We start from the raw sequence: 11195 nt of genomic DNA, 5'->3' as shown, positions 1-11195 counted from the left end.
TATCAGCTGGACGCTTCACTCTCCACTCTAGTCCTCTGTGGCTATGTCACTGACTCTGGGCCCAAGAGTCCCCAGGTCTTGCCACACTGCTGGCCAACCATTGACCTTTTCTTCTAACTGCTTTTTGAAAATTTTTATTCAGCTCTTATATCTTCTCATCCATTTACATTAGCATCTATATGCTGGCAAGCATGTTTCAGATTCTCTTCTGATATCCATTTTAGTCTTTTCTTTGTTTCATGTTTTTTTAATGACCTTTTGCTTTCTTCCTGTGTTATGTTCTTGATGTCATTTCACAGCTCTTCTGATCTTCACTCATTATTGTCTAATGCATTAAATCTGTTTTTTTAGATAATTTCTAAGTTTAGATGGGATTTGCTTAGGGTCTACCACTCATCTGTCAGTTTGTTGTACTGTGGTGGCTTGCCTGTTTGCTGTGATAGTGGAAGCTATGCCACTAGTATTTTAAATACCAGTAAGATCATCCATGGTGGACAGGTTTCAGCTGAGCTTCCAGACAGAAACAGACTAGAAAGAAGGAGTAGTGGACTACTTCTGAATGCTTAGTCACTAAAGATCTTAGGAATAGTAGTGGGACACTGTCAGAGTAGTTAATATTGAAACATAATGAATAGCTCCAGCATATTGGTAAAGTGCCAGAAGATTGGAAGACACTCAAAATATGACTGGGTATGCGCTGCCTCAAAGTAGAGTTGACCTTAGTGATGCTAATGGCGTAAAGCTTTCAGGATCTTCATTTGCTAATGGGGCACAACTCAAAATAGAGACAGCTGTAAACATACATTTATAAGCAGAACATGGAATTTAAAAGTAATAATCTAGTAAAATTGGAAGTTGTTAAAAATGAGATAAAAATTTAAAGGTTGATATGCTAAGCATTATTGAGCTGAAATGGATGGTATTGGCCATTTTGAACCTGACAGTCATATGGTTTACTATGCCAGGAATGACAAACGCAAGAGAAATGGCATCACATTCATCCTTAGTAAGAACATTTCAACCATCTGTGATGGTTACAGGGTGAGGAGGAGAGAAAACTATTCACTGGCTAGAGGACAGACACATGTTAACATAGGTGACAGGGCAGGCAATATACAAAAGAGGGAGGTTAGCAAAGGAAAGATGAAGGAAGTGAGAGACACAGGGAGCAATCCAATAGATAGAGTGAATAGAGCTAAATACTGTTAACTGTTGGAACATGGAGGAGATTGCATGTAATTAGTGTAATGAAGCAAAGTATATGATTGTTTGAATGTAAAACTGATGATCTACTCTGTAAACCACTCAATTCACAATAAAAAGTTGGGAAAAAAAAAAGAACATTTCAAGATCTGTCTTAAAGTGCAGTGCTGTCTATGGTAGGGTAATATCCATATGCCTGCAAGGAAGACCAGTTAATACCAATACTATTCAAAAAAGTTTTTTGTTTTTTTTTAGTGTTTTATTGTGAATTATATGATAGTTTACATGAGAGAACATTAGTTTTACATTCATTCTATCGTACATTGTATCATTGCCATGGTTACAATCCCCTCCACGCATCATCAACCAACCAAAGGGTATACCCTGCAAGCCTGCCCCCTACACTATTACCTCCCTACCCCCCTAGTCTTCAGCACACAGTCACTCTCCCTCTCTGGATCTAAAGCCCCCAGCTGCTCCATCGCTCTGCGTCATTGCCTCTGCCTCCGTCTCAAGCATCACTGTTTCTCTGGGTAGGGTCCCGCTCTTGGCTCTTCTCTGTTGATGGTCCTAGGGACCTCTGCTCCTAGACTGAAAAGTTAATCACTTCCTTCCTTGCTATAAAATGTCTACCTTTACATTTCCAACCTTTACAATCAGTCCTGATAACAATTATTCACTATTGTATCACAAGAGACCCATCTGCATTTCATTTCAAGAACTCCACCTAGGCAGATTGGATGCTACTCACTGGAGATTCTGCCTTCCTTCATGCCCCCTGGCTCTAGGTTCCCTCTTGAAAGCTTGTAAGCCAGTCACTTCTTGCCTTTGTAGCCCTAACCCCCCATTTTGGGTAGCCAGTGTCCAAGTTGCCCATCCCTGTCTGCTCTGTGTGTGGAGGGGGTGGGAATGATTCTTGCTATAAGAATTTTTCCCTCTTTTGAGCTACTGCTTCCATAGGTGTAGGTCAAGTTCATCAAATTGCATAAGATTACTATTTTTTTCCTCTTCTTTCTTCTTCTGGTTGAACTCTGATCATCCAGTCATTGAAGCCAGGCCAAGTGGGTATTATCTGCAAGTGTGGGTGTTCTTGTGCATATGCCCTCTCTTTTTATCAGCTGAACGTTTCACTCTCCATATTGTAGGGCTTAGCTTGCCACTTCATTGTTGTTTTTCCCTTACTTCCCCTTATCAGTGATGAACGTGGTCACCAATCAGAGCATGTATTCCCATTGAGTCTTATTCTTGGAAGAGGGTTTGCACTGAGGGGACCCGACCACTTGCCTTGATGTTTGCTGGGCAAGCAACTTATTTGTTCTTGTAGTAGCAGTCCGTCTGCCTCTATTGTTTTGTATTTTTCCTGTAGGTCTTTCTTTCAAGAAGTATCTTCTGTTCTTCTAGCTGCTCCAGGCTGGTCTGCTCGTCCTTTCAAGTGGAAATTTCCCATCTCTGGAGATCTGGATGTGGTTCAGGCTCAAAAATTTAAGTGTTTATTGTGAATTGAATTAATGCACCAATTGCTAAAGCCAATGGTGATGATACTAAAGAATTCTATCAACTTTTTCAGTGTGGAATCAATCAGACATGAAAATAAGATGTATTGCTAATTATTGGTTATTGGAATGCAAAGGGTGGAAAAAAGAAGAATGATCAGTAGTTGGAAAATATGACCTTGGTGATAGAAATGATGCTGAAGAACACATGATAGTATTTTGCAAAACCAATGACTTATTCATGGCAAATACATGTTTTTAAACATCTTAAAAGATGACTATACACATGGACCTCACCAGATGGAATACATAGAAATCATATTGACTATATCTATGGGCTGAGACATTGGAGAAACTCTATATCATCAGCCAAAGCAAGGTCAGGGGCCGACTATGGAACAGACCCATCAATTACTCATATATATGTTCTGGCTGAAGCTGAAGAAAATTAAAACAAGTTCATGAAAACCAAAATATGACCTTGGATATATCCCACCTGAATTTGGAGATATCTCCAGAACAGATTTGATGCATTAGACACTAATGACTGAAGACCAGAAGAGTTGTGGGCTGAAATCAAGAGTATCATACAGGAAAAAGCAAAAGGTTATATAAAGGACAAAAAAGAAGGAAAAGACCAAAATGAACATCAGAAGAGACTGTAAACTTGCCCTGTAGCCATAGAAATGCTAACACAAATAGAAGAAACCAGGAGGTGAAGGAGCTGAACAGAAGATTTTAAAGACAGCTTGAGAGGACAAAGTCAAGTATTATAATGAAATGTATAAAGACCTAGAGTTAGAAAACCAAAAGGGATGAACATGCTCAGCATTTCTCAAACTAAAAGAACTAAAGGAAAAATTACAATTTGAAGGATTCTATGGGAGTCCTGTTGTGGCGCAGTGGGTTAATTCACCAGACTGCAGAGTCAGTTTGAACTGCAAGGTTGGTGGTTCAAGCTCAGCAGCCGCTGCTTGGAAACCCTCTATAGGGTCGCTATGGGTTGGAACCGACTCGATGGCACTTAACGACAACAACATGGGCAAAATATTGAATGATACAGAAAACATCAAAAAAAGATGGATGGTATACACAGAATATCTGGACCAAAAAGAAATGGTCAATATTTAACCAATTAAAGAGATAGCATAAGGAACTCTGGTAGCGTAGTGATTAGGAGTTGGGCTGCTAACCTCAAGATCAGCAGTTCGAAACTACCAGTTCTGCGGGAGAAAAATGAGGCTTTCTGCTCCCATAAAGATTTATAGCCTCGAAAACCCTATACAAGGTTGCTATGAGTCAGAACTGACTCCATGGCACACCACAATCACGACCAAAGAGGCAGCATATGATCAAGAGTCAGTGGCATTGAAGGAAGAAATCCAAGGAGCACTGAAGGCATTGGCAAAAGAACAAGGCTCAGGGAATTGATGGAATGCAAATTGATGTCTTTCAGCAAACTGAAGCATCAGCGGAGGTACTGACTCATCTATGCCAAGAAATTTGGAAGACAGCTACCTGGACAACTTATTGGAAGAGATCCACAGTTGTGCATATTCCAAAGAGAGGTGACCTAATGGAATGTGGAAATCATCAGATGATGTTATTAATATCACATACAAGTTTGCTGAAGATAATTTAAAAATGGCTGCAGCAGTACATTAACAGGTAACCGCTAGAGGTTCAAGCTGGTTTCAGATGAGGACATTATTGCTGACATCAGATGAATCTTGGCGGAAAGGTGTTTACCTTTGCTTTATTGACTATGCAGAGGTTTTTTACTTGTGGATCATGACAAACTATGGACAGCATTTCAGAGAATTGAGTATTCCAGAATACTGAGTTGTGCTCATGAGGAACCTATATATAGACCAGGAGGCAGTTATTAGAGCAAAACAAGGGGATATTCAATGGTTTAAAATCAGGAAAGGTATGTACCAATGTTGTATTCTTTCTCAGTCTTTTTGCTAAGGAAATAACCTGAGAAGCTGGATTATATGAAGAATGTGGTATTGAGATTGGAGAAAGACTCATTAACAACCTGTGATATGTAGATACCAACCTTGCTTGCAGAAAGTGAAGGGGACTTAAAATACTTACTGATGAAGATCAAAGACCACAACCTTCAATATAGGTTGTACCTCAGTGTATAGAAAACAAAAATCCTCATTAATGGACCAGTGAATATAATACCATGATAAATGGAGAAAATACCGATAATGCAATCTTGCTTGCTGAAAGTGAAGAGGATTTAAAATACTTTCTGATGAACATCAAATACCACATCCTTCGGTTTGGGTTGCACCTCAGTGTAAAGAAAACAAAAGTTCTCATCACTGAACCAATAAACAACATCCATATAAGTGGAAAAAAGATTGACGTCAAAACTTAATTTTGCTTTGATCCGCTATTAGCACTCTTTTAAGCAGCAATCAAGAAATGAAAAGACAGATTGCTTTAGGCACATCTGCTGTGCAAGACCTCTTTAAGTGTTCAAGAGCAAAGATAATCAGCTTGAGAACTAAGGTGCACCTTGTTATTTCAGTAGCCTCATATACATGTTATAGTTGGACAGTGAATAAGAAAGACCTTAGAAGAATTGCATTGAAATATTGAAAGTACTGCCATAAGAACAAACAAAACTGTGTTAGAGGAAGTACAACTGGAATGCCCCTTAGAATCCAGAATGGTGAGACTTAATTGTTTTATACCTTAGATGTGTTATCATGAAGGAGTAGTCTCTAGAGAAGGACATCATCCTTTGTAAAGTGGAGGGTCAGTGAAAAAGAGGAAGACTCCTAATGAAATGGATTGGCACAATAGCAGCAGCAGTGGACTCACGTGTAGCAACAGTTGTGAGGATAGCGCAGGGTGAGGCAGTGTTTTGTTTTGTTGTGCATAGTAGGAATGGACTCATTGGTACCTAACAGATTCAGTCTAACAAAATATTCAGGGTCGTATTTTGACTCTTATGGATTTGATTTACTTTTCTTTAGCTTCAACCTGAACATGCATATGAGCAATTGATTGTCTATTCCACAGTTGGTCCCTAACCTTGTTTTGTCTGGTGTTATTAAGCTTTTCTACTCTTGCTTCTCATGGAGGTAGTCAGTTTGATTCCTGTGTATTCCATCTCATGAGGTCCATATACATAATCGCCTTTTATGTTGCTTAAAAAAGGTATTTGCAGTGAATAAGTCACTGGTCTTCAAAATTCTATCATGTAATGTTCAGCATCTTTTCTGTCATTGTCTTAGGTTTGGTTTTCTAGAGAAGCAAAACCAGTGAAACATAAATGTATATATATTGAGAGAAGTTTATTATCAAGGAAATGTCTTACAGTTGCAGAGTCCCAGAGATACCCAGCAGAAGAGAGAGGAAGAGCCTTTCCCAAGTGTCCATTTTATTGGGAGCAGGCCACACCCCCAAGGAAACATCCCTTTAATTGGTGGCTCATAGCCACTCATCATAGAGTTAATTATGCATTTATTAGGTTTCGTAGCCATGGGAATAAGCACATCTCAACTGTTAAACATCTGGAAATCTTGGCCTTGTCAAGTTGACACAAAGCCATTTTTCTATTGCAATCGTTAAAGCCATATTTTCCAATAACTGATCCTTCCTTTGCATTCCAATTACCAGTAATTGTCAGTACATCTTGATATCATGTTTGATCAGTATCAGGCTGAAGAAGTTGGTAGAATTCTTCAATTTCATCATCATTGGCTTTAGTGGTTGATGTGTAAATTTCAATAATAGTGGTTTTAACTGGTCATGTTTGTTGTTGTTGTTAAATACTGTCGAGTCAATTCTGACTCATAGTGACTCTGTATAGGCTTTCCAAGGAGCAGCTGTTAGGTTTAAACTGTCAGCTTTGTGGTTCAAAGTTCAGTGCTTATTCAACAGCACCACACAAGAAGTCTGGTCTTCTTTGAATGCTTAGGATATTATCCTGTTACAGACAGCTTTGTACTTCAAGATAGATCTTGAAATGCTCTTTGATGATGAATGCTATGCTATTCCTCTTGAATTTGGATGTGAAATTGACTGAGCTGTAGCTCTTTAGTCTCAATTCACAATGAGGAATATAAGGACGGTCAGGGTCAATTCAGGTGAGGCTTAAGCAAGTGCTTGGTGGTTCTTGAATTATTTTTTCTGTTCAGATTTTTATATTCTGTATTGATTGAAGATACTTTCTTTTGAAATACATTTTTAGAAAATGTTCTTTTTCCTGTGTTGATGGATTTTTGGAGGTTGGGACAAGCAGAGTCAGGTAGCAAGGGAGGTGCCAAAAATCCAGAGAAGGTGCTTTTACAGAGCTGCTGCGGAGCTCTGGATCTAGTATAAGGTGCAGGGTGTCAGTTTCCCCTCACCCACCGGTGGAAAAATCACGGTGTAAAGGAAAATACTGTGATTCCAGAATCGATCAGGGCTCGGGACTCTGCCTGCAGAGCACTCCCACCCAGGCTTCTTTCAGAGGGCGGGGCCACAGCCAGACTGACACAGTGAAACCTGCGCAGCGACATTTGAAAAAAGAGGAGTGGGGTAGTCTACACATGTTTTCCTCCTCTTCCTTGTCATGCCCTCTCCGCCCAGCATGGCCTCCTTCAGGCGGGTGACCACGTACCCCCAAAAGTGTCCAGCATTGAGCCCACAGTTTTCCCACAACGCAGAGAGGAGGATCCCCATTGGTCCCATGGACTGACCCTTGGCAGCTGCTTATGACATCTGACTCTGGGACCCAGCCCTAAAGTTGACCCGCGGGACCCTTTACTCCTACCACTGGTCAAACAGCTATGGTTTTATTTTTGTTTTGGAATGGTAGTTTTTTTTTCTGCTTTTATATTGTTTCTATTTTCGGTCCTTTTGATCACGCTTTTTTCCTGGGGGTGGGAGCTTTTTCTCCCTATGTTACCCAAGAAGAGACGGCAGTCGTGGCCATATAGCCAAACTACAATCATACCCCATACTATCTCACCATTGAAACAGAAGCCAATATCAGCTGCAAGGCATTACACGTGAAAAGGGAAGCCTATCTACAGATCATATCCACCAAGAGACTCTCAGCAAGCTTAACAGTACAGCAACATACATCTATTTAAGCATTAAAAATCCACCTAACTACTGAAAATGTCCAGGAAAACACAACAAAAGATCTCAAAACATGTACAAAAGCAGAAAAGACTAACTGAGACAAATGACCTGGAGGCAGACACACACAGTATTTTCAGTAGAAGAGCAGGTTTTCCATCTGCCTGAGAAGAAATTCAGAAGAATGATATAGAAACAAATTCAAATGCTCCGAAAAAGGGTGGAGGAAAATAAGGAAGAAGTCAGGCGCAATCAAACAAGATAGATACAGCATTGGAAACAATTCAAAACCTGCAAAAAGAGGTATAGATAATTAATAATAAAATATCAGAAATGGACAATACACTGAAAGGGCAAAAGAAAATGTTATTTTTCCAAATAGTTTGTACCATTTACAAAGGTTATAGGATTTATTGAGTGTACCTGATCTAAGTTTTTCATATTGATATTTGACAATGAGGAGACAATTAAAATCTAATCTTTATTCATTTTATAGTTTAAATGTAATGCTCTTGTTTAATACAGTAAAGTGTGCTAATTATTTCTTATAACTAAATATAGGTTACTTTGTAGAGGATTTTTGACATATTTATTATCCCTTTGTAAACTTTAGGGCTGAAAGGCAAAGGAATGACGCACTTTATAATGCGGAAGAAATGAGTAAAGCTTTCCAACAATATAAAGAAAAAGTGGCTGAAAAACTGGAAAAGGTAAGAGATAATTGTGTAAGTCAATATTTTGTATGGCTGTCACTATTCTAGAAATAAAATAGAAATAGAGTGTATTTTTTATAGTGAAATGGAGTGATTTAAAAAATCATTTGCACCACTCATGGGCCCCTGAAATATGAACTAGCCCTGAAGATTTAATAGGAATATTTAAGCGGGCATAGATGTTATTGTTGTTGTTATGTTGTTGTTGTTATTTAGGTGCCATCGAGTTGGTACTGACTCATAGTGACTCTGTGTGACAGAACAAAACACTGCCCAGTCCTGGGCTAACATCACAGTTGTTGCCCCAGTTGAGCCTACTGATAATGCCACTTGGCCAGTCCATCTTATTGGGGGTCTTCTTTTTTCTCTGACCCTCCACCTTACCAAACATGATATCCTTCTTCAGTGACTGGTCCCTCCTGACAATATGTCCAAAGTATGAGAGATGAAGTTTGGTCATCTGGGCCTCCAAGGGCACTTTCTAGCTGCACTTCTCCCAAAACAGATCTGTTTGTTCTTTTGGCAGCCCATGGTACTTTCATTATTTTCCTCTAACACCATAACTCAAATGCGTCAATTCTTCTACGGTCTTTCTTGTCCAGCATTCGCATGCATATGAGGTAATTGAAAATACCATGGCTTGGGTCAGGCGTACCTTAGTCCTCAAGTTAACATCTTTGCTCTTCAACACTTTAAAAAAGTCTTGTGCAGCAGATTTGCCTAATGAAATATGTCATTTGATTTCTTGACTGCTGCTTCCATGAGTGTTGATGGTTGATCCAAGAAGAATGAAGTTCTTAACAACGTCAATCTTTTCTCCATTGATAAGAATGTTGTTTATTGGTCCAGTGGTGAGAATTCTTGTTTTCTTTACATTGAGATGTAATCCATACTGAAGGTTGTGGTCTTTGATCTTGGTCTGTAAGTATTTTAAGTCCTCTTCACTTTCAGCAAGCAAGGTTGTAAACATCTGCGTATCACAGGTTTTTAATGAGTCTTCCTCCAGTATGATGCCATGTTTTTCTTCATATAACCCAGCTTCTCAGATTATTTGCTCAGCATACAAGTTGATTAAGTATGGTGAAAGAATACAACCTTGTCACACACCTTTTTTAATTTGAAACCATTCAGTGTTCCCATGTTCTGTTTGAACAACTGCCTCTTGGTCCATGTACAGATTGCTCATGAGCACAATTAAGTGTTCTGGAATACTCATACTTTACAATGTTGTCCACAGATGAAAGAGAGTTATATAGAAGAGAAGAGGATGAAAGATGCAACCCTGAGAAATATTTAAAGATAGGTGGAATAGCTTTTCAAAATGTTAAGATGTGAGCAAACAAGTTAGAGAACCAAGAAAGTATAGTGATGAAAACAAAGACAGTTGTTGTTCTTAAGTGCTGGAGTCAGTTCAAACTCATAGTTACCCTGTATAGGGTTTCCATATAGGAATGGCTAGTGGGGTTGATTCGCTGACCTTGCAGTTAGAAATCCAGTGCTTACCCTACACCAGGACTCCAAAGACAATGTTATTGTTATTAACTGCTGTTGAGTCAGTTCTGACTCACAGTGACCTCATATAGGGTTTCCAAGGATCGACTAGTGGGTTTGAATAACTGACCTTGTGGTTAGCAGTCCAATGCTTATCCTATAGCACAACACCAGAATGCCCCAAAGGCAATAGAGCACTTTTAACATATGTTGATCCTTAATCAGATGTTTTAGAGTGGTTAAGGACAATGAGGACTGAGACAGGGCTATTGATTTTTATAATGAGAGAATCATTAGCTAATATGTAGAGATCAGCTCTATTAAAATAGTAGGAACAGAAGACATAACTTGTGAAATGGGAGAAATGAGAAAGGAGACACTGTAGGTAGTTAATAGACTATTCTTTAAGATAGGTGAAGAAGAAAGAAGTGGGGAGTGGAGAGGTAGAAAGAAGCTAGGTCAAGGAAAATTTTACCTGAATATAGTAGGTTTGAAGGACATGAGCCAGTGGAGGAGGTGGCAAGGGGAGAGTGAAGATGTTGAAATTAAAGGAAATGGTAGCTGGTTCAAGAGTCTGAAGGGTATATATAGGCCCAAGAGCAGAGTAGATATTTTTTAATAGAATGAGAACATTTCTTTTCTTTAATGAAAAACAGTAGATTAGAATATAGTAAAAAAAAAATTAGTTATAAGAAAGAAGGGAAGTTGAAGGATTTTGGATGCAATGTTTTGGGTCTTCTAATTCAAGGAGCTCTGGTAGCGTAGTGGTTACGAATCGGGCTGCAAACTGCAAGGTCAGCAGTTCGAAACTACCAGCATTTCCGCAGGAGAAAGATGAGGCTTTCTGCTCCTGTAAGGATTTACAGCCTCGGAAACCCTGTACAGGGTCGCTATGGGTTGGAACCGACTCGAAGGCACTTAACAACAACAACATAATTTAAGATAGTACTGAGGTGATTTTTATAATATCATTTACTGGTAGGCATAACTCAAAATGAAGAAGACAGCTGTAAGCATCTATTAGTAATTCGAACATGGAATGTGCAAAGTATGAATTTATGAAAATTGGAAATTGTCAAAAGTAATATGGAACACATAAACATCAATATTTTAGGCATTAACGATCTGAAATGGGCTGGTATTGGTCATTTTGAATTTGGCAAATTACATGGTTTTCTATGCCAGAAATGAAAAACAGAAGAGG

The 11195-nt window shown here is 39.0% G+C and overlaps 1 protein-coding gene across 1 annotated transcript in view; it reads left to right on the top strand.

Annotated features, from left to right (window-relative positions):
* The window catches only part of CCDC18 (coiled-coil domain containing 18), a 209898-nt gene that overhangs the window by 69562 nt on the left and 129141 nt on the right, over window positions 1–11195 (top strand). Inside the window, exon 5 of the mRNA XM_006831049.1 lies at window positions 8401–8497. Within this exon, the coding sequence (XP_006831112.1) occupies window positions 8401–8497 (97 nt within the window). The remainder of the gene's footprint in view (window positions 1–8400; window positions 8498–11195) is intronic.

Source organism: Chrysochloris asiatica, unplaced genomic scaffold, assembly GCF_000296735.1.
Source record: "Chrysochloris asiatica unplaced genomic scaffold, ChrAsi1.0 scaffold00002, whole genome shotgun sequence".
Classification (NCBI taxonomy): domain Eukaryota; kingdom Metazoa; phylum Chordata; class Mammalia; order Afrosoricida; family Chrysochloridae; genus Chrysochloris; species Chrysochloris asiatica.
The sequence above is the reverse complement of the archived record's forward strand: the minus strand, read 5'-3'. Positions and strand labels throughout refer to the sequence as shown.